The sequence below is a fragment of the Amia ocellicauda genome, chromosome 10 (genome assembly GCF_036373705.1).
Source record: "Amia ocellicauda isolate fAmiCal2 chromosome 10, fAmiCal2.hap1, whole genome shotgun sequence".
Taxonomy (NCBI): domain Eukaryota; kingdom Metazoa; phylum Chordata; class Actinopteri; order Amiiformes; family Amiidae; genus Amia; species Amia ocellicauda.
Window position 1 is genome coordinate 22,150,172 of NC_089859.1, and position 27,797 is coordinate 22,177,968.

The following is a 27,797-nucleotide window of genomic DNA, read 5'->3' on the forward strand; positions in this document are numbered from 1 at the left end:
TTCTGCAGAATTCAGCTGCCATATTTATTTATCTGCCTGTAAAAAATGATCAAAGCAGCATTCAAACAAGATATATTAACCTCCACACACATCATTTCTTTAAAAAAGGGTAAATAACACATAAAAAATGGTCTGTATTTGTTGATAACATTTACAATGTTTTTTTAATAACATTTTGTCTGTAGTTTCACTCAGATAAGGGGAGGTTCTTATTTTCCTCACTATACATGTTACAAACACAAAGAAATCTTCATACTGAGACTGGGCCGTGACAGACAGGTTTACCAGGGGCGATAGTTATGGCAGTCGGCCTTCTGCTCTGTGGCAATTATTTATATAGAACTGATTATTGTTGGCATGAAAATGACAGTCAATCACATACGTTCGTAAAAGTGTTTAGCTGTATTCGGTTAAGCTTGTTAAGAGTAATAAAATGTTGCAAATGGCAGATTATAGAAATATCACAGGAAACCCTACTACTCTCCCTTGCGGTCTGTAACCCGACCACTACAGTGTTTTGATAACGAATGATTAGAAATAAAGCGAAGAAATAAAGTTCTCTCTGCTACTGGGCTTTTACATCCATCCAGTGATGATACCGGTGAGCCATACGTTCAGAAGTTGTGATCGGTCATGAGTATCAACACTACAGTGCTTGCGATATTGAAGACAAGATTTAAACAACCCCCAAATATTGAAAAACAAAGTATTTAAAAAAACAAAAAGTGTGTCACGTGCAGAAGTGAATCTTCTGCTTTGATAGAAAAGGGACGACACAAAGGAGCCAATGTGCAAAAAGACCGATATAAAAGAATGATTATTGTACCGCCTCATGCACTATAATCTTTTTTCTTGTCAATTGGAGATTCTTTCTGCTCTCTTTTTTAAAAGCCTTTACATTTTAGGTACATAATTCATTTTACATGACAGTGCCAGCACTACAAGGTCATATATATATATATATATATTTGTAAATATTTGTCACTGATACTTTGTACATATTTTTTTTCATTCTCCATTCTGACAAAGTTACACAGATCTGGCATGGATAGTTTCGCTCTGAAGTTCCTCACACCTCATGCACAAGTGACACATTTCTGTGCCTTGTGTTGTATCAACAGCATAAGCACCTGTCCAAGGAAAAACACAGTGTTCACGTCATCCGTTTTCTCCTCAAATGCTACTGAACATCGCTTTAAGTTGCGATGGCTAACCCAAAGAACAGTACAGCAGCGTAGCAGACGTGTTTTAACATATCCATCACTGTGAAAACCAAACCATCATGAAAACAGCTTTATAACATTTGTTTGCATATGACCTGGCACTCTTACTAAAACTACTGTAAGTACCAATTCACTCACTTTATACTTTAGCCAATATTAAACAGTGTTAAGGCCATACTTTCTTATATTTTGTTTTTAAAAGAGGGGTTTACTATAGAATAAACTTGGAAGGAAAGTTTAACTCAAGATAAAAGACATTTCACATACTTAAAAAATTACTTCTTGTAAAGGTCCCCAAATCTCCGAACGTATCAGGAGTGTGTGTGTGTGTGTGTGTGTGTGTTTGCGTGTCTGTCGGCTATATCCTGGATTATTATAACATACATAGTGTTCCCAAAATTATTTCACTTCACCATCATAATTGTAGTTGTAAAGCATTTCATATCAACACATAGTATGACTTAAATAAGCAGGAAACGAAACAAAGCAAAGATGACAAATTGTTCAACCTAATAAAGAATCGTCTCTGTTAGTGTCACACACGTGGAAACGATCACAGTATGTGTTGTTATTTTTAATGCGGTTAATGATCTCTATGAACAATTCAACACACTGAAGGATTCGCCGGTCCTCTCTGTGCAAAGCGTCTCTCCCGCCCCGATGAGGAACGATGGCGGTTTAACCGTAAGGAATCCCACAAACACCGGCGATGGCAGAAACCCTCCCCCACCCCCTGGAGTCATTAAAGTGCACTATCCATAGCGGATCACGGGTGCGATGTCATCGGAGAGGAGCCCCCCCCGCAGCGCAGAAGAGGGAGAGAGAAGAGTTTGGAAAATCCTAACTAAATCTTGATCCACAAAGTACGATGATGTGACGATGGGTCCGCTGTTAATAGACGTAGCCCTCGTTGTAGGGGTGGGGGTTGCAGTAGCCGCTCTCCTGCACGTAGGCCATGTGCTCGTCGAAGTGCGACAGGGGCACGGTGTCTTCCTCGTTGATCTGCCGCTCCATGTCGGTCTTCAGCACTGGCCGCTGATTGTCCGGGAACGCCATGGAGAACAGCGCCTCTGGGTCGCACACAAACTTATACACGTATCTTTCCCCGGCCACCTAAACAACCAAACGGGAGAAAAAACAACAGAGACTTTGTTTTATCTCAGGGTGTTTGAAAGAACATGTTTAACATTTCATTTCAAGCTTTTCTTCAGTTTAACTACACTTACCCCACAAACAACAACACTTGTTTACTTCCTTGCCCTGTATCACTGGATCGGGCATGGTTCAGCCCTTTATAAGTCTAAAATGCCACTTTGGCATACTCATACACGCATCTAAAATGTGGCTGACATCACCTTAAAGTAAGAGCTTTCCTTCAGACGAAGTGGAGTGAAGACGATAGCAGTCTCCTACCTTTTGCATGATGCCTTTTTCGTAGTAATAGCGCAGGGAGCGGCTGAGCTTATCGTAGTTCATAGCTGGACGGTTCTTCTGTATTCCCCAGCGTCGCGCAACCTGACCGAGGAAGGGAGGGGGGGGGAAATTATGTACATAACGGAATAGAACACGATGAACAAGTTAGATATGAAAGAATTGATAAGAGTTTTGGAACATTTTTCATGGAGCTACTGATCAACCTTATTCTCCCTGTGTGAAATGCCCCAATTCTGCTTTAAAGGAAGTATCCCTCAGAACAGACACTGTGTGTAAGACCCATTTCTGAAACTGTGATGTGTCTCTTCAAGGTGGTTTTTGACAGGTCCTCACCTCCTCAGGCTCGATGAGTTTGAACTCCATGCCGCGGCCCGTCCATGCGATGAAGTGGGAATTTGAAGGGTCATCCAAAAGCGCAACTAAAAACTGCCAGAGCTGGAGGGAGCCTCGCCGCTGGTACGTTGGACCTTCGCGGTATAAGCCCGGTTCCTGCTTAATATCCCCTAGGGAAAGTAAAACGGTGAACAGTTTTAATAAAACTCTATTCTCCTGGACCTTAGTCAAAAAGTAGAAATTATGGAAATTTGTTCTCCGTATTATGCAAAAAAAAAAAAAAGGAATACGATATGAAAGAGAGAGAAAAATAAAATAGTATATTACCTTCAAATTTCTCAGGAACCACACAGGTATCATCATAGAAATGCCTAGGTACCTTATCATACATGCAGCCTGTGAAAAGATACAGGGGAAGAGATTAGCTGTATTACTAAGTCAGAGCTTCCAAGCAATGATTGGCAAACACTTTCAGGTGAGGCACCCAGGGATATACAATTACATACAATATCCTTACTTGTGGTCTAATATAATTTTATTGTATTGGCAAATGTTCAATCATTGAATAAAATGCCATTATTATTATTATTATTATTATTATTATTATTATTATTATCATCACATCAGCCAAATGCTTTGATAAGCCATTCAATAAAAAAAATAAAAAAAACACATTCACTGATCTGCAAATGGCTTGCCAGTATCCCAGGTAACTAATGTATTTTAATGACACACTATGCTCTTAATATGTACCTTCAGTTCTATTAGAGTGAGCCAGGAAGCCTTCTTGTCTCATGTAGATCGAATGGCAGCTAGGCACTTCTGCAATTGGAGCACAACATCGATTGTTAGACGCAATGCTGGAAGCTGGAAGTAAAGAGCTGACATCGAGTCGCGCTACAAAGGAAATAACTGGTTAAAGAGAAAAAGACTCACTGAATTAACTATTAAACAAAACCTGTAACATTGTCCTACAAGACACATTTGTAGACACGGTCCCTGAATGATGCGAAAACACAATTACAGTCGAGTAATCTCTGCTGGTAAAGTGTAGAATAACAGTCCCGTCAGGCTAAACACTAACGAATTTCTAACAGCCTGCTGTTTAATGTGAAAATGGTTTTGCATAAATAGTTGCCTTCTAAGAGCGTGTATAAACAGTCCTTACACAGTTATTCCAGGAGATTTCTTAAAGATTCATTTTTATATATTATTATTATTGTTTGTTTAGACTTGGGTCTCGAGAGGAGTTTCCCATCCTCAAGGATATAAATGTATGTGTGTTACTGGAAGAAAAAGTGTAGCAGCAATAAACTTGTGTAAAATCTCTTAATACAACAAAGAACACTTGCCCATCTCAGACGTCAACAGTATTTATCAGCTGTGTGCCATTGCTTTCACTTCCAAAGGGCAATGTATTTATGACTACATCATGTTAGACAACAACGAGGCCTGAACAAACTCGTTACACAATAACCTTGCGTAGTTGTTGTGAATGTTACGTAAAGCAGTTTCACACACTGGATCCATTACGAACATTTCTAAAGAAGGTCAGCGTGTATAAGGTTATAAACACTGAAACCAAATAAACATTTCAGATAAGTATTTTTATACACCTGGCAAGAAAAACTCAAGTTGTATAAGATCATCGGGGCCATTCGAGTTAATTAAGCACATTTTCAAAATCATCCAGACGTGATTCAGACACTACCCAGGTGTTTGCACTAATCCCTGCTCCCTCAGTCCTTGCTTGTTGTAATAATAATACAAAGCAAACACTGGCTTAATATATATATATAAATATATATATATATATTTTTTTAATGTTTTGCTTACGTATAATTAATAGAACAATTTGGACGGGGGAATCGTGCATTACTGAACAGCAGGTCTGAGGATGCTGCCAAAACCGTCTGAGAAAGAGAACAAAACCTGGCCACCAGGATATCATTTCAACTTGCTATTCTGTTTTCTAGTAATTATTCATTACTAATGTAATAGGTCAGATGCTAATCAGATTTTATGAACATTTACAAAGTGACTCTTCAATAAAATGACTAACACAGTTAATTAGGAGCCATAAACATTGCTCTGAACATCATCAAAGTAATGGCTGGCCAAGGAAATTACTGTTAATTAAATTGCCAACTGCCTGCATTTCTACCCAATATGATAAGAAAACAAACAAGATTAAGAATTAACAGTAAAAAATCTGAGTAAATAGTAAATCTGATTAATAAAATACATGTTCAGACTGACTTCCGTGAAATGAAAGGGATATAAAAATCGTAAAGGAATTGTAAAATATCAGTTACCTACTAATTTATGAGAAATTAGCTTTGGGAATCACATTTTAAAATATTCCACAGTTAGACTTTTTTTTAATTAAAGAAAATGGTGCTTTGATATAAAATTGTTGATACAAATAAAAATGATAAAAACGCATGATTACTACATGAGGAAAATCCTGTGTGAATCCCTCTGCCTCTACTAGTCAACTGTCTAGGTTTCACTCCAGTGAACATGAAAAAGGCGCCATAGGATGGTTGCACATTACAAGAAACAGGCCCAGTGGAGCTGACCGTTTTATCTAAATAATCTGAAGAGGAAGCAGCTGGGGAACTGGCGCATTCCAGCCTAACCAGGGATTCGAGTACATTTTCGGCCTCCATTTTATGAATGAAAACACAAAGCTGCTGGCGTTTCATTCATGGCAGTTGATCTTACAGGCTTAGGCCTCCAAGGACCAATTACTCCTGAGCAGAGCTGACGTGGCCGGGCTAAAGCAGCTTTCCATTACAGGATTATGGAAATGATACGTCCATTTGACCCTGTGCGGCGTGAATCCAGTTCCCGACACTAACAATCCTGAAATTCAATCAGACGTTCCACTCCTCAAAGACCTGCTCTTGAACAGCTTTAATAGAGAGATCGGATTCTTCTTGAAAAGTAACATGTTTATTTATCTCCTCTAAAAAAAATATATATATATGAAGGTTGGATGTTAAGTTTACATGGCGTTTCGGTGAATCATTTTCTAAGCTGTCCAGCCAATTAGCTTTAAGAAAACAATGCTAGTGTCAAGAAATAAATACATGAATACATAAATACATAATTTGGTATGGAGACAAATAGTTTCAGTGTGCTCTGTAATCTTTTATCTTTAGCACTCCTAAAAGGGATAAGCCTGTTTATACTAATAGACTAATATACAGACAGTAAATATAAAAGAGGAACCTGAAACCAAAAGCACAGTTACATGAATATTTTGTGGTGAAGAGCGACTTCAGTTTGTGTAAGGGATGTTCCATATTAAAAGGTAAATACAGACAAATTACATGACCCTACTGAAGCCAAACCAATGTGTGTCCTTAAATCTTGTTCAGTTTCTTACAGTAGAACATTACAAAACTATAGAACATTACAGAACTACAATTTACAGTTTAATTGCACTGGGCAATAGAAGTTGTCAGACTAGAAACCTTTTCACATGCCTCTTATTTCCTTATTCCCCTCCCCCATCCTCTTACCGTTTCCATTCACTTTCCGAACAATATATAGTGCGATATGTGTTTGCGCACGCATCGATTAAAATCCGAGATGTGTCAGAATAACATTCACCCTGAGAGAAGTCGGCTCTCACACACCTGAGTCGTAGGTGAAGTCTCTCGGTTCCTGTTTGATGATCATGGACGGAGGGTAGTTCTGGGCCACGGGAGTGCCCACCATGGCGGCGTGCTCATACACAGGGTCCGGGTACTCCTGTTTGAAGCCTTGCGGCGGGTACGGGATGTTCGGCTCCGACATTTGTCTCTGGTAGATCGGCCGTCCACCCCTGGGCATCGTGGGCGCGGTGGGAAACGGGTGGCAAGGCTCCGACAGCTGCCGCCTGAACCTGACAAGATCACAAACAGAAATATTGAATAAACCACCATAATCACAAAACCAAATGATGATATTTGCAAAAGCTTTTGATAAGTTGAACCTTGTCTAAGTTACAGGGATCTATGATATAATAAACAAATTACCAGGGAATTTCATGGTAATGGTAGAGGATTTTGGTGCGCAGACTTCAAAAAGACTAGGGTTATGTTAATTGGTTTTCCATTTCAATCACTCCTGCAGTTACAAGCACCCGTATTGTGTATTCAGGGCTGTAAGTGGATCATTTCGGATTTACCTGTGGTCCATTGGGAAGGAGCTGTCGGGCATCTGCTGCGAAGGGGGCAGGTGAGTAGGGTAGGTCCTGTCAGGTTTGGGGGTCGGCGCAGGATTAGGGGAGGCATGGTGGAGGGGGGACACAGGTGTGCTACATGGAGTGGATGGGCTTGAAGGCTTCATTCCCACTTGTGGCTTCTGATCATAGGCACTAAGGTTCACACACCACAAAGAAAAAGGATGAAGAAAATACAACCTTCAGTGTCTTACAACAGAAAGCTCTACACAAACTTTTTAGAGGACCAAAGTATGGTCGTCCAGTCAGCACACCTGTGGAGAATAATCACCATTAATTAATACCTAGAGTGTGCAAACTTTTAAATGTATATATCTGAGACCTTGTGGAGGTAAACTACCATTTAAAAGATCCAATTGAAAGAGATGCACATGCACATTCACCACTGTTCTGCACGACTCAGAGCAGCAACTGACCCATATCAGTGCATTCATCTAGATCACGATCCGAGATAAAGAAACGGTGAACATTAAAAATTCAGTACATAACCCCTTACTTTTAATTCATACTGTAGGTATAAGTTAATGCTAATTACTGAATGCCCTTCAGCATGAAACTTCTTTATGCTCAAGTCCTGGCGTATGAACAATGGCTCTAGTATTTGAAAATGATTTTTTCTTTTCTTTTTGATGGAATGACTTGAATGTTGCTTATCTGGTTTGCGGGGCTATTATTCTTCAGAGCACACTTGATCTAATCATATTACCTTTGATTTAAAACAGACCTTTTTTGTTGGCGGGGTTCTACGTCATATCTATGTAGAGTAGAGATTCTTCCATCAACATTCATGGATTAACTCATTTGACCTTATTTAAAATACGATTAATCTTTCTGAAGGAAAAATCCATGTTATTTAGTTTAGTTCTGTAACTGGCAATGGTACGTTTACTCTTTCTGAAAGCGTTTTATCTTCATTAGAAAAAAAAAACACAATGGGGGAAAGATGCTGAACATCTGAGTTTTTTTTTTTAATGTTAAATACATCCAGAGAAAACATCCATCATTTCTCTTCATGTCATCATTATAGTAGAAATACAAAAAGGCAAACAAACAAACAAACAAACAAAAGGAACACAGAGGATGTTTGTGAGACTTGGTCTAGGTAAAGACAATCTGCACATGCAAAACGTTCAATAGACGGATTAGTTGGAAATGGGTTAATAGCTCTAGTCATTTAGAAAGACTTACATAGAATTTTAATGAGTAGACAGGGCCATGTTTTAATCTCTCATCCAAAGACCAGCTCATCTCACAACCCTACTGTCATAAGACCGATGCTGGGAATAAACTGCAGTCACATTGACAAATCCTCTTGAACTATCTTAACTCAACCTTATTTTTAGCAGGATGTCTCCTACTAAGTATAAAATAATGGAAATATACATCTGTTAGAAGAAGGAGATGCAAAAGAAAAGAAAAAAATAATTTCGCTTTTTGCTTTTTACTCTGCTTTTGAAAGGTTAAAATGTGGTTTTAATGTTGACCCCCTGCCAGCTGGTCAAGGTTCCTACAACACACATGGATAAAGCATGATACGAATAACTGTAAACCAGTTTTCAAAAGAAACTTCTGTCTCATCAGTCTCTCCCTGGTGTGCAGAGAGTTAACATTCAATTTAAATTAATGAAAATGTACGTGCATAAGAAATGAGGCTGAAAACGTGTTCCTACGGATATTACCAAACTGATGGATTCCTAGCCAGAAATGGACAGTAATGAGCATTTGGAAACCCACTCGCAGGTCCATGTTTTAAAGCTATATCGAGAGCTCTAGCAAGCATTCATCCAGGTTCACCCATGCAATCAATATTGGATTGTAAATGTAACTAGGCAACCAAGTGTTTACCTAGATTTTTTTTTTACATTTAAAATGGTAATTTATTGCATTTAAAGAGATATTAAAATGAAGGCAATCTGCGCATAAAAGAAAGTGCTCCGTAACCAGTGGGTTTTCATTTTGACACATTTCTCTTGAGCGTTTCATTCTGAACTTTGAGGATGCCTCGATTGCACTTTTGCTGGAGTTTCAAAAGACAAGATGGCGACATTGTACAGCGTCTCAATCACTATTATTCAGGTTGACAGTATTCCTCGAAGGGTGCCGAAAAGATGCAGTTTGTGATATTGATACACATTTGATTCAATTGACTGAACAACAATTTTCTTGTTGCGATCTAGGAGTGACATGTGACTCCAATTGAAATGTTGAAAATCATATAATAAAACTGGTTCAGTCATGTTTATCAAGTTTGATATTTTGGGGATACAGAGAAAATTATTAATTCTTTTATTCACATCTTGATTACTGCAGAGTCTAGGTTGAAATCTAAGAGAGATTGTGCTTTTGCCGTAAAGGCCGCTAGACTTTGGAACAGCCTACCTTTCAACGTTAGATCCTGTTTTTAAATTCTTTTTTTCAAAACTAATTTTTATACACTTGCATTTCCAAATGTATGACACAGTTATTAAAACGTATTGTACGTTTTTATTTATTGTTTTATCTACTGCATTTGTTCTCCTCGACTATTTTCATGAGCTTTATTGTTTTAAATTTTTCATGTACTTTCCTGATTGCATCTTGTTCTTTATCTTTTTATTGCCTTGTATATCCTTATTTTCATTGTTTTTTATTGATTGTGTAGCACTTTGTGCATTGAGCTATTTAAATAAAGTTACTATTGTTATTGTTATTGCATTCTTGTCAAGGCTTACCTGACATTATACAGGCACTTCTCCCCATAGCTGAACCTGAATGGTTGCTCTTGACTGCAAGTGGAGCTCAGTTCGGAGGAGGGACTCTGGGGCTCCTTTTTGATTTTCAGCGGGAGTCCGTGGAAAGCCACTGCAAAGGGGGGAGGAGGAGAGACAAGATCAAGAGGTTAGTTCACTAAGTAACTGATTGTCCCTGAACGATTCAAAGCAAGATCACATTTAGCACAGAAACACAGTCCTTACTAGCTGCAGTATCCACTTTTTGTATGATAGTCATACAATGAACACCTCTTCATGAGATATGACTGAGGGCTTGTTAAGCTCCCGTAAGACCCTAACCTTCCTGGAGCTCGCCGGCACAGGCACATCAGCGAGCATCACATTAATCTTGGCAATTTTCTTTACCTTCCCACATGGACCAAGTGCATTTAAAAGGCTGTTAAGTACTAAATTATTCCTGATCAAATCCCCATCATCTCGAGTCATGATCAACGCTAATTCAATTATCTACGCTGAACGAGGCTCCAGACGGCTGCCTGCAATGTCCGTTGTTACATTTCTTTCTGCTAACAACTGGTGCTGCAGCTTGGAGAGCGAAGGCCGGGTTGCAGAGGAAGAGGACCCAGGTCAGCGCCGGTCTTTCACCTGATGCTCATAAATGCATATGATATGCAAACACATGCCTGCAAATATGTTTTGCAGAGCCAGAGCAACAACAACATACTTAGGTCTACTTTGTTTGTGTGCATGTATCCATTAAGCCTTACTGTGATTGTCAGGCAGGTTTCTCAGTCTGAATGCACTTTCATAACCGCCTACCTGGTGATCTGAACAGAGGTTTGGCTTTTCTTTAGCTGGTGTCTACATTAGCAATATCACTTCACTCTCTCATTGCACAGACCAGAGCCCTGACACAGCAGCTGTCATTGAAAACAATCAGGACTACCACAATGGGTCCCATGGTTTCTGAATGGAGGAAAAGGAAAATCTTGCAATTCATGCACAGATGCACAAATACACAAGTTTTCCGTGCTTTGAAAAGGGTGTATCCCTCATTTTGTTTTCGCATCTGTTTAGCATGTTAAATTGGCCATCCTTCCCAATACGGTACGATACAAAAGCTTAATTATAACCTCTCTATCAATTTAGTTTTTCAATGACCGTCTTTAAAACAAGACGGTACCGAAGTTGGTTCACCGGTCTCTTCAATTCAAATTAATTTCTGTCTGCTGGAAAATCAAGCAATCCACGCCCTCATCCTGCTCAGCCTACTTTCCACAAATACCTTGCAGGACTTGGAGACGGAGGGAAGAACAAAACCCATCAAAGACTAATGTTGTGGCTGACAGTTTTCCACATTAAAATTTAAAGGTCAACCTTCCTTGTCAGCAGCCTTTTGCCGGTTTAAAACACTTCAAAGAGATGATAATCTCAACAAGATTGAGATCAGATCAGAACCCAGGCACAGACCGGACCAGGCTGGGCTTAAACAAAATCCAACAGCATTCAAACAAACTCTGCTGTACCATTTTAACAGACTCACACACATCATTTAGATTAATCAGATTGCCATTTATTTACTTCTGTTTTCTTTCGGTGCAGCATGTGCAAGTCACGGTTTTTGAAACATGCATTTACTTATTGATTGTTTGCTGTGAAAAAAAACAGGCACGTCCAGAAGGTAGGCCCGTAAACAAATGATAAACCAACGAGCAAGCACAAGTGCCCCTTTAAATAAATCTTCCCTAATAACACAATTATGCACTTCAGACACGTCACTGGTCCTCGGCAGCTCCTTCCACTACATTTAACCCAGCTAAAGTACCTCCCGAAAGCCCATTACTGAAGGATCTCTGGTATCAGATCACTGGCCTTTCGTGGAGACATTAATCCATTTCATTTGTTTACAGTGCCCTGAAATGGAAATTAATTACACTGGCAATAGACCTGCCCAATCAGCGCAGAACAGTCCAAGCTTCCATTGAAACAAGAGCAGCGGATTTGCTTTTAAAGGCTGCTAACAGATGTTGTGTGTGCATTCGGTTTTATTGCCGTTTTCTCCACAAGAAGGGGGATCGATATTTATCCTCATATCTTACAGGGATTCAAACAAATTTACTCCATTGCTCATTAGGCCTCGTTGATTTAGCACCCTGTGTCAGCAGGTTTAACTTTCTTTTTGGAAAACAAATGTGTTACCTAATGTGAAACACCTACAGGCCAATGGAACTGACAACCCTATGGAAACAAAACAGACTTTGAATGTAAACTGAATTTCAAAAAGCAAAATGGTGTGTAATCTTGTTTTTTAGAAAGATGTGTTCAGAAACTTTTCCTTGCTAACTCTTTGACAGCAAACATACACAAACGCATATAAAAATACACCACTTTTTACTGAAAATATCTGAATGCCTAAATCTTCATTTTAAAGACAGTTTCTGACCGAGCTTTCCAGATCCGATTCGGAGAAACAACAACAGAAAATTATGTCGTCCTCACTGCCAATGGCACTGGCCAGTCTCGACATCAACAGCTGTTTGGCTTACTGGCTCTAATCGGCCTATTAGCCAACATCAAAGCTCCAGTTGTTAATTCTAAACCAGAATAGCGTTACAATGTCAGAAGCCAGCTGGCTAGGGGAAAAACAGATTTAAATAAATGCCAATAAAGCATACCCTGCTGCCACGAACAAGGAAATACAACTGCACAGGAAACGAGAGATCACCAGTAAACACCTTATTAAACTGGCCAAGTACTTTCAATTTGCACACCTTAACCACGGTCCCTCGCTAACAATTGTGCTTTGACTCAATATCAATTGTACTTTGATAAATATGGCATTGACACTGACTATATAAAAGCCATGGATGCTTATTGCTACAAAGATAATCGTTGTCAGAGTGTTTGAAATCATTTCTAACTCCTGAAAAGTGAAATCAACTTTGTAAACATCTTGTTCTTGTTGTGGGACACGTCATGCATGAACAGAAAGCATTTCTTCACTGCAAAAAACCTGGAAGACGGGATCCTCAGCCTCCTAACCCCGGGTAAACAGATGCCCAGGACACTCGTTCCCTGTCCCAGTCTGTGCTGTGAAATCAATCTGAGGACATGACATCTAACACCTCTTTCTTGAAAAGCATGAACGCTGGTAATTGTTTTAAAGAACAGGAATCATTCAGCACTGTAACCCAAACAGCCCTCCCCGGGATGCAGTCTTTACAGGTCATCAATAAAAGGTCAATGCTAAACTTCCTGAGGAGAGACCACTGACCGAGTCAACTGCCAAAGTCACAGCATCGACACACAGCCTTTAGAAAATGAATTACCACTTTTTAGATGATGTTACGAATCATAACCCCCTCCTCTCCAAATGTATATGTAATATGAATTCATTACACACAAATACACACAAAACTTTTCCAATAATAAGTCAAAACATGATACTGAAATAATTTATTTTTCTCCAAAAAGGATTCCCTCTTACTAGCAGCTGTGACACTTTTCAGTCAAGTCCCGTTATACCTCTGAACATTTGGCCTTGGTCTGGGTCGGGAACAACGAACACACGTGCTGTCGAACAGAGAGAGAAAATGGCCCAATCAAGCAAATTTTCTTTCACCTTCAGCTGAAGAGGCACGGGAGACTAATTTCCTGCCAAACTCTTGAAGTATACTCAAAGAGCAAAAGGAAAAAAAGTTTACAAGGCAGATAACCAAGTTCCAAAATGCACAAAACGCTCCATTGAATGTATTTTATTACCCTGCGCAACCAGAACGTGCAACGTTTAAAAAGACGGCGTTTTGAGCGAAACAGAAAAATTATTGTCTTTGATCAATCGAACGGAGTCAGTCCTACTGATTAGTGCGAACTTCTTTTGAGCACTGAGCTTCAGTATGCCATGAAATGGCAGCAAAAACCCTGAAAGGGCCCAGCTGCATTTGACAACACAAAAAAGGGCAATTGCCGCAAAAAGGCTCCGATGTGGGATTTTGCTGAAGTGATGATGGAAAACACATCAATGACAAGTAGCTTTTTATAAATTACTGTTCTGCTGCCAAATTTCAATTTAACTGAAATATTATGGTGAAAAACAAAATGGATGAAAGACTTTTTACAAGACCAGCAACAGCTATCTTTTGATTTCATATTTATTGATCTGAAAAATGGCATGGTGTATATCAGAGATTGGGGTGGGGGGGGGGGGGTTAAATACATACTATGATTTACCATTTATTTACAATTCCTTATAAGTAATTTAATTTTATAACACCCAAGATATTACATGGTTTCACCTCAAGATAAAAACAGGAGCACTTAGAATGGACCAGGAAATGTCAATATGGATTTTACTGTACCAGCCGAAGGTATACAAATCGATTGGAAACTTAGTGCTCTTCACTGGAACAAACACTTTTCAATCCCGAATGTCAAGTGTAAAACTGCATGTCAGTTCTCAAGCCACGTCTAGATTGCAGTGATTATGTTTATCATTGATTTTTTAAAAGTGGATATGGCTTTTAAAAAGACATGTATATCTGACATTTCCTGCAATTGTTCTGCACACCTTTATAAAACAGTCACACACTTCATGACTCATTCGTTTCGCTCTGTAGTCTAAGTGGTCAATACTTTTATTATTATCATCTTTTACGTTTAGTCATTCAGCAGTGATTATTGTGGATACACAAAAGACACTGTCTGGAAAACAGGGATTTTAACATACAAGCTTTTTTCAATAACCACAAATACAAAGATATATTTCTTGTTTTTGCAACCCAGTCAAGAAGATCCCAAAGACACAGAGGATCAAACCAGTCTCTTTATTTACAGTTCAATTTTATTTTTTATAATGGAACAACGAATGTTCATGGATTTGATTTGTTTTTGTGTGTTAACTGAAGACCAAAAAAGGCTAATATCATTTTGAAGTTCAACAAAGATCAGCCAAGGTTCAGAATCTGGTTTTAACTAAAGTAAATCATTGAATGACAAACTCTGCAATCATCCATTTACTAACCATGCATCTAATACACACAATATGTACATATTGAGGATATTACGGATCCAGATGGTATCTTTTTCATATTAATTTCCATTGTGTATAATGTTGAGTAAATTATTGTGTAGTACTGCCTCTTTGCCTCATTTTTAATCAAATGTTATTTTTCTGTAACCATTATTAGTTATTTAAAAATAAATAAATACAACACTAACAATTTGTATTCCTGGTGGGAACTGTTCTGAAATACATCAATTACAACTCAGAAAAGCAATGCATTTCAAGCACTATATTTGGATGTGCCGTATGATCATGTTGCATTGCTCTCAAAACGAGGGAGAGTACAGCTGGACGCCTGCCCAACAACTGTCATCTGCAGCCCACCTGTACACCATTAAACAGTGTGCTCATAAACGTTAACATCACTCCTGCTCACAGCCAGCGCCAAACACTGCTAAAAGCCTCTCTGCTCAGGTGTGGCGTACAGTCTGCAGGCCACGACAGTCTCAAAACATCTTAAAAGGTGCTGGGAAATGTGATGTCACACTTTTAAATGACAACATCCCTCAAAAGTCAATCAAAAATTCCAGATGGAATAATTGGTTTTGATCTTAACAATCTAGTACATCCCAGAGCTTTTACTTTGTTGGGAACAGCTGCCTAAGACACAGCCGTAGTCTTCAATTTAAATCGCAAGGAGATCTATACACAATGTCCTTGCTGACATACAAATAGCAAGCGGCAAAAACAGACCAAACATTGTGTGTGTTTGTTCATCAAAAATTACAGCTGCGATGGACTTTTAACTTGAAATAATTGATCCGTACTAAAGCTATAGGAGAGACTTGCTAGCATCCTGCAGTGAGCCCCACAGCTGGCACACCCCACGAGCAAGCGATCGATCGGACTCTAGGATTACTGCTCTCCTCTTTGTACTGAAACACACACAACAGTTATAAATGCCAGATAAGGCTTGAAAGGGAAAACATTGTGCATTTATGGATTTCAAACTGCATATATTGGAAACGGTTTGCTAGTACCACTATACCAACTCACCGCTACCATTTTGGCATCACAACCCATTGGTGAGTTCCCGAGGGACCAAGTTATCAACAGGAGAATATTTGGACAAGTTTCATAACAATATTCTCCATTGGCTAGATTGAAGACCTTGGTCGTGCTAGGCTTTAAGAAACAGACATATATCCAAGCCTTTCATTATATAAAAGAGTAATATTTTATAACTAGCATTAACTTTACTGAGTAATTATAACAACATAAGATAAAGGTATTGGAATACCACTCAATACATAGTATTTTTAAAAGCTAGGCTACTATCCTCGATGGAGTCATGTTAACAATAAATGCAGATCCAGCAAGAAAGGACCAGAAGGATTTACCCACAGAGTGAAGAAAATATGAATACAAGCATTTTCATTGAAATGCTTAAAACATTTTACAAAGAGACACAGTCACATCAGTTCAAACTCCTATTTTTATAGAGAGAGACTTAAGCTGTGAAGAGAGCTAAAGAACAGGGTTTGACACCCACGAAATTTCAACCAACGTAATGGACAAATGCACATTGTCACGGTATGACTAAAAGAGGATCTCACGGGCGGAGGAGGAAGCCAGCAGCATGCATTACCCACAATGCTCTATTCTAAAGATCGAAACCGGGGCCTATCGACGCCAGCCTTAATGACGTGCTCCGTGTCGCGACACATATGAACTATATTAAAGCGTATTAATGACACAGGCCATGTAAAAACTGCTTCATTAACAACACAGCAGCGTTGCTACCAATGCTGGGGACTATAAATCCCCTCTTACATCATTATCAAGACAGCAGGAGGGGGTGTGCCTAAGCCACCATAACCCTGGAAAAGACTACTGAAAAATAACCTGGAGAGGACAGAAACAAGTTCACAACGAAAGTGAGTGCAAGCGATGAAATGTTGGGGGCTCTTGCATCAAGCCAGCAGGAGGTGCTGGATATCTCATACTTGTTACCTGATACTGAGTAAACACACACAGACTTGTTAAAATCATATTTATATGCTTTTCTGCTTAGTCATTACAATTTGAATGGAAAACCTGAGACCGTAGAAACTGCTGTGTGAAGGGAGTCTTGTTTCCATCAGCTGATGTCATTTGTAGTATTTGTTTGTTATGCAACTTTCACCTCTTTTGTTGTAGTTTGTGCATCTTGTACTATTAATGGGCTGTATGAATTGCACGGTGCTTTATTTGTAAACCTCTGTATGGCTGGTTTTCCGCCAGGTCATTCTCATGCTGTTGTCAAAGGGTAGCCTATATATATTTTAACAAATCCTCAATGCACTTGGAAAAACTGTGGAGGACAAGGCTGTCACGTTTCATTTCACACGTGTTAAAACGCTCAGAGGGTTGTGTCAGTCAAGAACCACATGACACCCATACGACTAAATCTCAATCTCATCCAGAGCGAACACTGTATTGAAGACTTCAATCTCATCATTAAAGTGAAACTCCAGCTTTGGTTTTAAAATGAGAATCTGGGGATGTGTGGACAAAGCGCACGAGTCAATCATGGCAATGCAAATAAGAAAATAATAAATACATGCTCTCACGTCAGCTATTGCAGTTTCAAATGACCAAACTATATATATATATATTTTTAAATAGACCAAAGGATGTCCAACATATCAAGGTGAAAATAAGCTAAATAAAAAACCTGGGTATTGCAGAAGCCTTAACCACACAGCACAGCCACACACGAAATGCCTCAACCCCCCCCTCCATGGAGTATTTCCTATCGTTTATAGAATACATCCGGGATGGCGGCTAATAGGGATGCCAGGTCAGAAGCCCAACTACGGTGCCCTCGCCCTCCTGCCATCTGCTTCTGCTGCTTCCTCCTGTTTTCCCGTGCCAGAGATACTTAATCTGGTCAGCAGCAAGTCACCAAGGAGGGGTCCGATGAAGCCAGCCCCGCTGATGGTGGGCCAAGAGCTTTGTAGTTCCAACAATATGGGACACACTGATGGTGCATTTATTAATTTTGAATCTATTTAATGTTTACTTGTTTATGATTAACTTGAACTTTGAACCCAGTTATAATAAAAAAATACACAATCAGATTCCCCTGAAGAACTATTTCAGCAAATACCTTTGAATCTGTGACTTAATCTAGCACAAAGCCCTTCTCCTCAGTAATTCTGTCTTTCTGTCCTGGATGTCTGAGATTTACTCACAGACTGTTTGCCACGCCGATTATAAAAGCTTCTGTTGTTCTCCACTCAGTGTCTCTCCGCTCTGCACCGTGACGGACAGGCAGCTCTGGTCAAGTGTTGTCTGAGGAAGCGCATGACTTACACGCAAGGAAAACAACTTACATTTCAGCTGTGCCGTCAACTGTGCTTGACCCCCTCACTACTGCATGGATAGTGTCAGCGATTACAGCAGCTCTGGCATTAAACAATGCCCAGTATTATGACCCACTGAAAAGTTGCACAGTGCCAAGAGGGGGACTTTTTGCTAAATATGGAGACCTGTACACTTTCACTCCAATAATACTTTATGACTTAGGGCTTTTTTTGGCAGCCCGAGAAGTCATTTGCAAACATAAGACCCCATAGAGACCATTAGCTTCAGGCCACAAACACTGTCCAACGCTGGCATCATGCCCATGGTATTAGTGGTCTGCCAATTAGCTGCATTTTCAGTTATTCTTTAAGTGTCAGTTTTTAGCAAAGAGAAGTCATCTATATATTATAATGCTGGTATTTTACATGTATATCTGCCAATGTGGTGCAGTAATTAATATGTCTACAGCACTACAGAGTAGACAAATGACAAAGAAATATTTTGTTTTCACATTACTAGCAATAAAAATATCTAAACGTGATATTTCTGGAATATCTAGATAAATGTGATATTTCTGGGTAAATAATTAAAGCAGATTCCTCATGCAGACACTTGAACTTGAAGGGTATCAAACCAGCTTTTGAAACACAAATGTATTTAATTTAAAAACTCCTCTTTACTAACTATGTCAATGCAAGAGGTTGTGGCATCGTCACATTTCAAACTATGGCTTTATTAATAAGTAGGCCTATGTCTAACAGTGCCAAATAAGTGCACGTCTCAGAACACTATGAATGCTATTCTATGTATAAAAAGAAAAACAACCAGGAATAAACTCAAACCAGTCATGCTAAGCTAAAAATAAGCTATATTTGTACACGCAACACATCATCCTCATACACTGTGTCAATCTGTACTGTACTTCTGTAGGCACACACTCTCTCCTGTGTTGAGTGAATAAAACCACCTCCATATAAAAGGCCTCTGCTTAAATTTACCAACACCACCCCCGACCCAGCTCATCGCTTAAACACACTGAAGGTCAATAATGCATCTGACTTTAAGGTTATATTTTATTAAATTAAACAAAATGTGCTGCACCTGTTTCCTTTCACATTTAAAACTATTCTCAATCCCTAATGCAACTTTGAAACTGTGAATAATTAATAAAAAACAAAAGGCATCATTTCAATCTCTGAATGCTTAATTCACAACTGGGAGTAATAATCATAACAAAAAACTATGAATCAATGTACTATGGTTACTACGAATGTAAAGCCTAGAACAAAACATCAGCCATTTGTATGGCAAGACAAATTATCATTTAGAGATATCTCGAAATGCATTTCAAGATATCCACATATAATTCTAGATATCTGCAAATAATTCCAGATCTCTAAATCATTTAAAGATATCTGAAAATCAATTAGATATCATTTAAAAGTACATTTAGAGATCTCTAAATGATTTAGAGATATCGGCAAATCATTTAGAGATATCTGCAAATCATTTAGAGATCTTTAAAAAGCATTTTATTTAGATCTCAAAAACATTTAAAGATATCTTTAAATATTTTAGAAATATCTGCAAACCATTTAGAGATATGTCAAAATGAAGATATCTTGAAATGCATTTAGAGATATCTCTAAATGATCATTTGTCTTCCCATACATTTTAGTCAAGTACCAAAACCAAAATTGATACACAAAAAAGTCAAAGTACTTTCAAAACCACAGACCTGTACAAACTAATTAGCTATCAGCAGCTTCGTATTTTTCCTGTCATGACAAAACTTGACCTCTAGTAATTACAGGTGGGAACCAGTCACCCTGAACAGTGGCCAACTGAGCGTGCACACATACCCAGAATAATCAAATAAGCAAACAGCACATCCAGTCATACTTACAGTTTTCTGCTTGGAAGTCTGGCACAAACTGTTCATCATTGTCAGGGACCTGAGCTGCGAAGAATGAAGGAACACAGGTAGGTATTTTAAGCCAATGGAAAACTTCACAACAAAGAATGGCATCAATCACATTGCATGTAACAAAAAAAAACATGACGCCACCAACCTACTGACAAAGCACTGGCAAAGTTCATCTCCACACACTCCAGCGATGTGGAGTACTTTATTTTTTGAAGCCTAATTAATGCCTCATCTAAAAACTGCTTAAAAAGACATTTATCCCTTCTATTATGAGCCCTGATACCTTACAGGCGTCCATGTCTTGCATGTCTAATTTAAAATGCATTTTTCTACCTTAGCTCTAGACACAGAGGATGCCTTTCAACTGAGGCAGATGAAATAGACAAATAACATTATTTTCAGTGAGCATGGAGAGGCATTTTGATGTTCAGAACCGTGTTTTTCTTCCATAGTATGTCCTAAGGATGTCCTTTATTTTTAAGATAATGATGTGGCTTTCAGATCGTGTAGCATGAAGAGGGAAAAAAAAAAAAAAAACAATGATCCTTGTTATCTGAATGTAAGGATGTTTCTCCCGCCTGGTTTAAAGCTTCAACTCTCCAATTAACTGATGTTCTGAGTAGCAAGGTAGTCTTCAAAATGAAACATCCTCCCGTCACACACAGCTGCACTGCAAGGGTTAACTATGAAAGACAAGTCGTAAACTAATGCATCAATCTCAGAAAGATGATATACATTTCTAATTTTACAAACATGGGTTTCAGAACAAAAAGTAATTACCGCCAGGATTTAAACCTATTCAATGAACAGAAATGGACTACCACACAGACTTGTCCCTGAGGTTAAGATCAAACAGTCCCCAGCTGAAGCGATGGGAGACATTGCTGTGCTAAAGCCATTATCAAGTTTATTTTTAAGTATAAAGACAGTCATCTAAACCTCATTTTCTGTCACTTTACTGTCAAAATTAAACCACGCACTTTACAAGTATAGGCTTGCACAGATTTCAAAACAACCCTTTCTTATGCTAAGTGCTTTAAGATGAAAGAACCCCAGCAGCTGATATTGTGATATAAATCGATGCCTGTCTGTAGATACACACCCTATAGATGGGGGTTGTAGTGTAGTATGTGTTGCAAGAGTTTCTGAGTCAAAAAGAACTGCGATAAAACTTCAGCAAAATCTCACATCTTTGAAAGAGCGAAATTAAATTTGGTTAAACGGTCTTTTTCTAGAGCCCATTTTGCATAGAGCAAGAAAACCTCTCGTTAGGTGAAAATGAGTTTCGTTTTGGTTCAATTAAAAATAAACGGGTTGATCAAGAAAAACGTGCAAAAAGAGTGCCGCAGCACCTCAGCGGGGGTTTGATAAAGCACCTGAAAGTTTAGAAATCACCAATGCCTCCGCACACCTCGTGTACGCACTGTACCAAACCGATACAAAGGTATCCGCACGTGACAGGTGCCACGGCTTCGAGAAAGGCACGTACCATCCCAGTTGTCCAAAAATGCTTTCAGACAATATCTAGGACTGCCTTTATTAAAGATGCTCTTCTGCCAGGGAAATACCAGAGCCTGGTTTGCACATTTACAGAGCTGGGAGAAACTGTGCTCATTGAGGGAGGTGAAAAACTAAACATTGTTTTGCCCTGGCATTAGCAATAACAATAATATATAAAAAATAAAATCTAGGCAGTTTACCAGCGGGAGATTACAACCCCCAATAGAAAGGTCAATCTTTCTAGTGACATTTACCTCACAGCATGGGCACGAGGGTGTAAGGGGTAGTGCATTTACTGCGTCATTACTGGAACTGGTGGAGAACAAACACATTTCTGTGCAGATCCGATCAAGAAATAGTTTTTAAAATGTAGCTCTAAGGTAGGTGTTTACAGCTGCTACACTATTTTATCGGTAAGCCTCAGAGAACTGAACAGCGCATTTCACCGTTTGCATTTCAGAGTGGAGAGATTATTTTATTAGTTATTCAAAAAAAATATGTTTTAATGTATATTAACAAGAAAACAAATGTCAATTAGAGTCCATTCTGCTGCACTAACTATTTATTGACAGCACGCTAGAGTATCCAAATGCCAGGCAACAATTTCTTACATTTTGTCCCAGCGTCTCAGAAAAAAAACAAAAGAAAACAGGTTGCTCTCTCAGAATAATTAGCCGAAGTATACTGCACATTCGTGTTTTAATTAAAACCTGCTTCATCCACTAAAACTCAGGCTTTGAGGGGAAAAAAAAAGTGACCTGCAGCCAAAGAAGCCAGAAGATGCATGAGTCATTCTTTCTGCCTGTGAATGAGACAGCTGATCCACCAAACAATTCCTAAAGACTGCAGGCAAACTGGAACTTTGCCTCCATTCAGAAAAAAGAGGAGAAGAGGAAAAACACACACCAGTGAAGGCCAAGACTGGTCTCGGAGCATCACACCACTAGACTAAGAATGGGTGAAGGAGACGTAAACTTTCTTTCAACGTTCGCATCCTCGAGCTTCCCTGTGCCAGAAAGCAAGAACGCACTGGATTTTAAACAAAATGAAATATATGAACGATTTACATGCCACTTGTCATGATTTACTTTGTTTTAAATGTGGTATAAACAGAAATATATACATAAAGTTTACATTTAAGACATTTTATTGCTCACTTGCATAAGTCATATTTCCTGAAGCATCTAGCAACCATTTGTAAATGATCTTAAAGGAGCTAAATGCAGTGCAATGTATTCGTTTTTATTTATATGTGTAAATATATATGTATGTGTGTGTAATTTATTTATATATATATATATATATATATATATATATATATATATATATAAAAGACAGGCAAGTGTTCAGGTGCCTGACAGTAACCCATCAGGTTTTTAATTCATGATGTCGGAAATTCACTCCTTCCAATATAATACTCTCTCTTAGTTTCAATTACCTGAACTAATAAATCTTAGAAATAGGTAGATGTTCATTTTTATCTTATCAGACAGGAGGCAATTTATTAAATCTAGAATATCATATGAAATACACTGCTCATTGATTTAAGACAAGTAAAATTGTAATTCTTACAGTTATAGCTATATAAGCAGGAGAAAAAGAATCTGAAACACTAAAATATTAAAATGACTTGTCTTATACATTTTAAAATTCTTTCCTTTCTAAATCAATGTACCTGAAGGTAATCTCACATTCAAAAAATACAAAAAGTACATTTATAATGAGAGTATTTCTTCAGAATAATTTAAAAAATATTGATGTTCTTTTGAAAAAAGGTAAGATAAATATTTTCATACAATTGAGTAAATTTTGAAAATGGTATTTCATGTTGCAATTGAAACTTCTTAATAAAAACAAATTCTATACACACTGCAGTTTGAAAATCATATATTATGTGTAGATAGTATCTATATATCTGTCTACCTCTCTCTCTCTCTCTCATATATATATATATATATATATATATATATATATATATATATATTATTCAATATATAGAACTTTTCATATTTGCAAATGTTATATTTTAAGGAACATTATTTCGATTTACAAAATACTTTTGCAATGATGGTGAGAATTTGTGATCAATCATTTCACACAACAAACTCATTATTGAGGCACAAACCAAAAATAAATAAATAAATAAAATACAAGCCAAGCCTGGAATTTATACTTTGTTTCAGAGCTAAAATCGTTGGACATTCAAACAAAATACTTTTAAAGGACCTCAGTAATTCAAATAAATAAAAAGGTGTGTGGAAGAAATAAAGTCCACATTTGGGGTTTAAATAAACCATATATAATAGAGAATGCTCTTGTTACATACATTATGTAAAACAACAAGATGTGGAATTCGATTTACAAGATGCTTTGCATTTATTTTCACGCCCATTACACTTTTTCTTACCTATATGGTTTGTTAAGTATTCAAATAGTATTCCAGTCTGTTCTGATCAGGTACACAGAGATGCAAAACCCCGACAATTTGAGCTGTTCTCAGCACTTCAACAAACTGTTATTTTCTATTTCTCGGATGTTACATAAAACAAATAAAATGAAGTCTTACATCTATAATAAGCAAAAGACTTCAAATAAACCCCATCACAATAATGTGCTCAACCGCGTCATTTTTTGGTGGTTAAGCATCCAATGAAAATGATTTTAACTTATCCTGTAACTTTATAATCAAATCAACTTAAAAGAAAAATAATAACTTTGGAGCGAACAAAGATATTATATAAAAGAAACTGAAAATGTAAGTTTAGCTACAGTAAATGTTCTGAACACTTCCCGATTGTGACAATAAATCAGTGAAAGCTGTAGGATGAATCAGACAGACTGAGATCCTACAGGCTTTATCAGGACTTTATGCAGAAAGAGAAAATCAACTGAAAAGCAGTTCCCAGTAAAAGTATGCATAGGTATATCCAATATAAGCATTACTTCTAAAACTTGGAGCAGTGCAACCATAATCTCCTTTTCAAAGGCTGTCATCTTGAAGATACATAAATGAGATGAGATAAGCGTGCACGCTCGTCACAGCTGCTCAACACTAAATCAAGTTTTAAAAAGAAGCACTTACCAAAATTCAAAAATAACAAATCCAAAGAATATGTAGCATTAAAGTGTGTCGCCATAAATTAACTATCCACTTATTTATCACCTTACAGGCATTTTCCAACTGCAATACATACTTGTTCCAAAGTAAGTACATTTATATATTTTAGTGGGATTAAAATGGCTTTTCAAAATAATTATCCACTTGTTAATCCTGTCAATTTTTGTTCACACATCTGGCAACATGCAACAACAACCACCACCAAAGCAAAAATAAAATAAACCAAACAAAATGCCAATTTATATTTATACTATATTATTGACTGCCTATCTACTTATTACTGATCCGTTTAAAAAAATCTGAAATCATGAAGCAAAGAAATATGCCAAAAATATAATAATAGAAAGTTAAAAATTTCACAATACACTTACATTGCAAAACCATTAGCTAGCCTAGGAACATATGAAGAATAAACCATGCAAATGTAATAATAATAATATTCTCAGACAACAAAGCATAAAAAAAACACAACCACCATATAGATAATATAACCGATACCAACCTAAACTTCGGTGCTGCAAACAAGGTGGGAAAAAGACACTGGCACTTAAATCCTGAAGCATGACGTCCTGATGAACATACAAAGTCTATTTGTTTCCATCAGAAAAAAAGGATCATGGAAGTCTTGCGTGTGTCTGTGTGTGTGTGTGCGCTCCTGAAAATATATCCTGATTAAAAATAATAACTACAGAAATAATAATAATTGTCTTTTCAAAGCAATAACCGCAGCTGCACCCTGTCAGTACACCGGAGCTGGTGAAAAAACAGTGAGACCTAAGAGATGTCGACTTGGTACATTAGTTCTTGCCAAAAGCAGATGTGATTGTGAGCTGCGAGCGATTTCTCCTGGTAATTTGTGATGACACTGGGAAGAGCTCCTGCACAGTCCCCCAAGACCATCTCTGAGCCTCTAATGTATGCATGACACATGAGGTGGCTCTTTTAGGACTCCATTAATTGGGCTACACACCATGAAGGTAACTTCAGGCACTTTTTGCAGGTTTTTCTCTTTTTTTTTTGGTTCATGTTGTTCTTTCTTTCTTTCCCTCCCTCCCTCCCTCCCTCCCTCCCTCCCTCTCTCACTCTCTCACTCACTCACTCGTGCACGCACCCGACGAAGCAAGGATTTAGCAGAACTCATATGGAAAATAAATAAATAAACAAATTAAATGTAAATGAAATAAATGCCTACCTTCAGCAAGCCAAGTTTCTTGCAGCTGGCTAAGATCCTGAAAGAGTTCTAAAAAAAGCAAACAGAAATATGTGTATGTATGTGTGTATGTATGTATGTGTGTGTGTGTGTGTGTTTGAATTTCCACTGCATTTAATTGATTGTTTGGCCCATAAATTAAAACAAATACACAAATAAAAGTATGTTTTCAAACGACACTGATTTCAAAAGACGACCAAACCTCTCTGTCCTGGCAGTATTGACAGACTACTTCAACTGCAATCACATTTGTCCCAACTTTGCAGCCAGGGTTTCAATTTCGATGTGTAAACTCCTAGCTTGTTGAAGGGACGCAGTAACCACGAACAAATTGAATTTTGCAAAATGTTAAGATGCTGTGAAATGAATTACCCCCCCCCCACACCACCCCCACCCCAATCTCCGTTTCTCTCCCTCTCCCCAAAGCTCACCTTGTGTATCGTGAGCCAGGTCTGTGTTAATGATTTTCCTTTTCCTATCACTTGCCGGCCCCTCATTACATCTCTTCCCTTGTGGGTTCTACAAAAGAGGGACAAACAAACAAAGAAACAAAGCAACAACAACAAAAATAAATCAATTCCTGTCAAAGAAGTAATGCCCCTGGGGGTCAGTGCCATTAAGGAAAGCAGTCAAATAAAAATAAAACACACAAAAAGCTTGATGAGGTTTGCATCCTTGACCCAGTCAGGTCTTCTACAATACCTACACCTATCCATATAGTGTTTTATATTAGATCTATATACTAGAATGCAACAAATTAAAAAAAATGCAGATGTTAGGTTTAGATTAAAGCAAGGGCAGGTGTGAGCTGGCTCTATAATATCCTGCAATGAACTTGTAATGGGAAAGGAGAAGTAGTTACAGATACACCTCCTGCCAATCCTGCAACACGGACATTGTATCAGCTGCTTTCCTCTCCGGGTGGAAGTTACTAACTAACTTTTCTCCCGTTCACTCACATTTGTAGCCATGAAAGGCACTTGCTGGTCGTGAAAGCCGTCCATCCCGCAGCCCCGGCGCCGGTCTTACAGGACGGGGTTACTTAGCGTCAGCATTTAGCTACAGATTCCCACAAGATCCACAGTCCGAGACACCTAAAAAATAGAAACAAAATGGCTTTAATAAAGGAGAAGCGAGAGGAAGAGAGAGCATGAATGAAGCGCCTGGACTGACACAGCTAATCAGCCCTGAGCAGTTTCATTCACAAAAAAAAAAAGATGTGCCGAGACCGGACCGCCCTAAGCTGACAGGAAAGTGCATGCTTTTACCGAAGGGAACCCCAAATAAAAGCATGTCCACGAAACTGCTGTATCTGCCCCCGAACAGGACAAAGTCACATGCAACCGGGTGCTCAACTGGAAATGATGGCGATCAACATGTTTTTCTGTTGTTGCTGTTGTTTTGTTGTTGTTGTTGTTGTTTTTGCTCTCACGTAACGGGACTGCAGCCTTTTCATGCATGTGTGGGTGTTTTTTTTTCTCCCCCCCCCAGTCACATCTCCAGCCGTGCTCCCGAGAAACTGCAGAAGTCAAAGGGGACTCACCCAGGTCCCACGCCCCGCTCGGTGCCCGCGGCTGGGCAGGCTGTGAGGGAGAGAGCCGGAGCCGGAGCCGGAGACAGAGCCGCTGTGCGCGGCGGCGGAGCGGCGGATCGGGCGCAGTCACGGCTCTGCGTCTCCTATTGGCTGTCCGTCTGCCTCGCAGGATCGGGTTTCGGGCTGTCAATCAAAGCCAGCTCGCTTGACATGAAACGGGTCT

General features: G+C 38.5%; 1 protein-coding gene across 2 annotated transcripts; it reads right to left on the reverse strand.

The window, feature by feature from the left end:
• Window positions 1-27,690, reverse strand: etv1 (ETS variant transcription factor 1). 2 transcript variants are annotated; one of them, XM_066715538.1, is made up of 13 exons: window positions 27,584-27,690; window positions 27,000-27,134; window positions 26,472-26,559; window positions 26,023-26,070; window positions 20,192-20,245; window positions 9,936-10,065; window positions 7,171-7,359; window positions 6,638-6,885; window positions 3,744-3,812; window positions 3,318-3,386; window positions 2,991-3,160; window positions 2,637-2,738; window positions 1-2,336 (listed from the first exon to the last, which is right to left on the reverse strand). In XM_066715538.1, the coding sequence occupies exons 2-13, from the start codon at window positions 27,042-27,044 to the stop codon at window positions 2,115-2,117; spliced, it is 1,434 nt and encodes a 477-aa protein (XP_066571635.1). In that variant the 5' UTR covers window positions 27,045-27,134; window positions 27,584-27,690; the 3' UTR covers window positions 1-2,114. The 2 variants fall into 2 exon arrangements, with proteins under 2 accessions (XP_066571635.1, XP_066571636.1); XM_066715539.1 differs by lacking the exons at window positions 20,192-20,245; window positions 26,023-26,070; window positions 26,472-26,559; window positions 27,000-27,134; window positions 27,584-27,690 and adding an exon at window positions 13,423-13,496.
• Window positions 27,691-27,797: the final 107 nt, after the last annotated feature.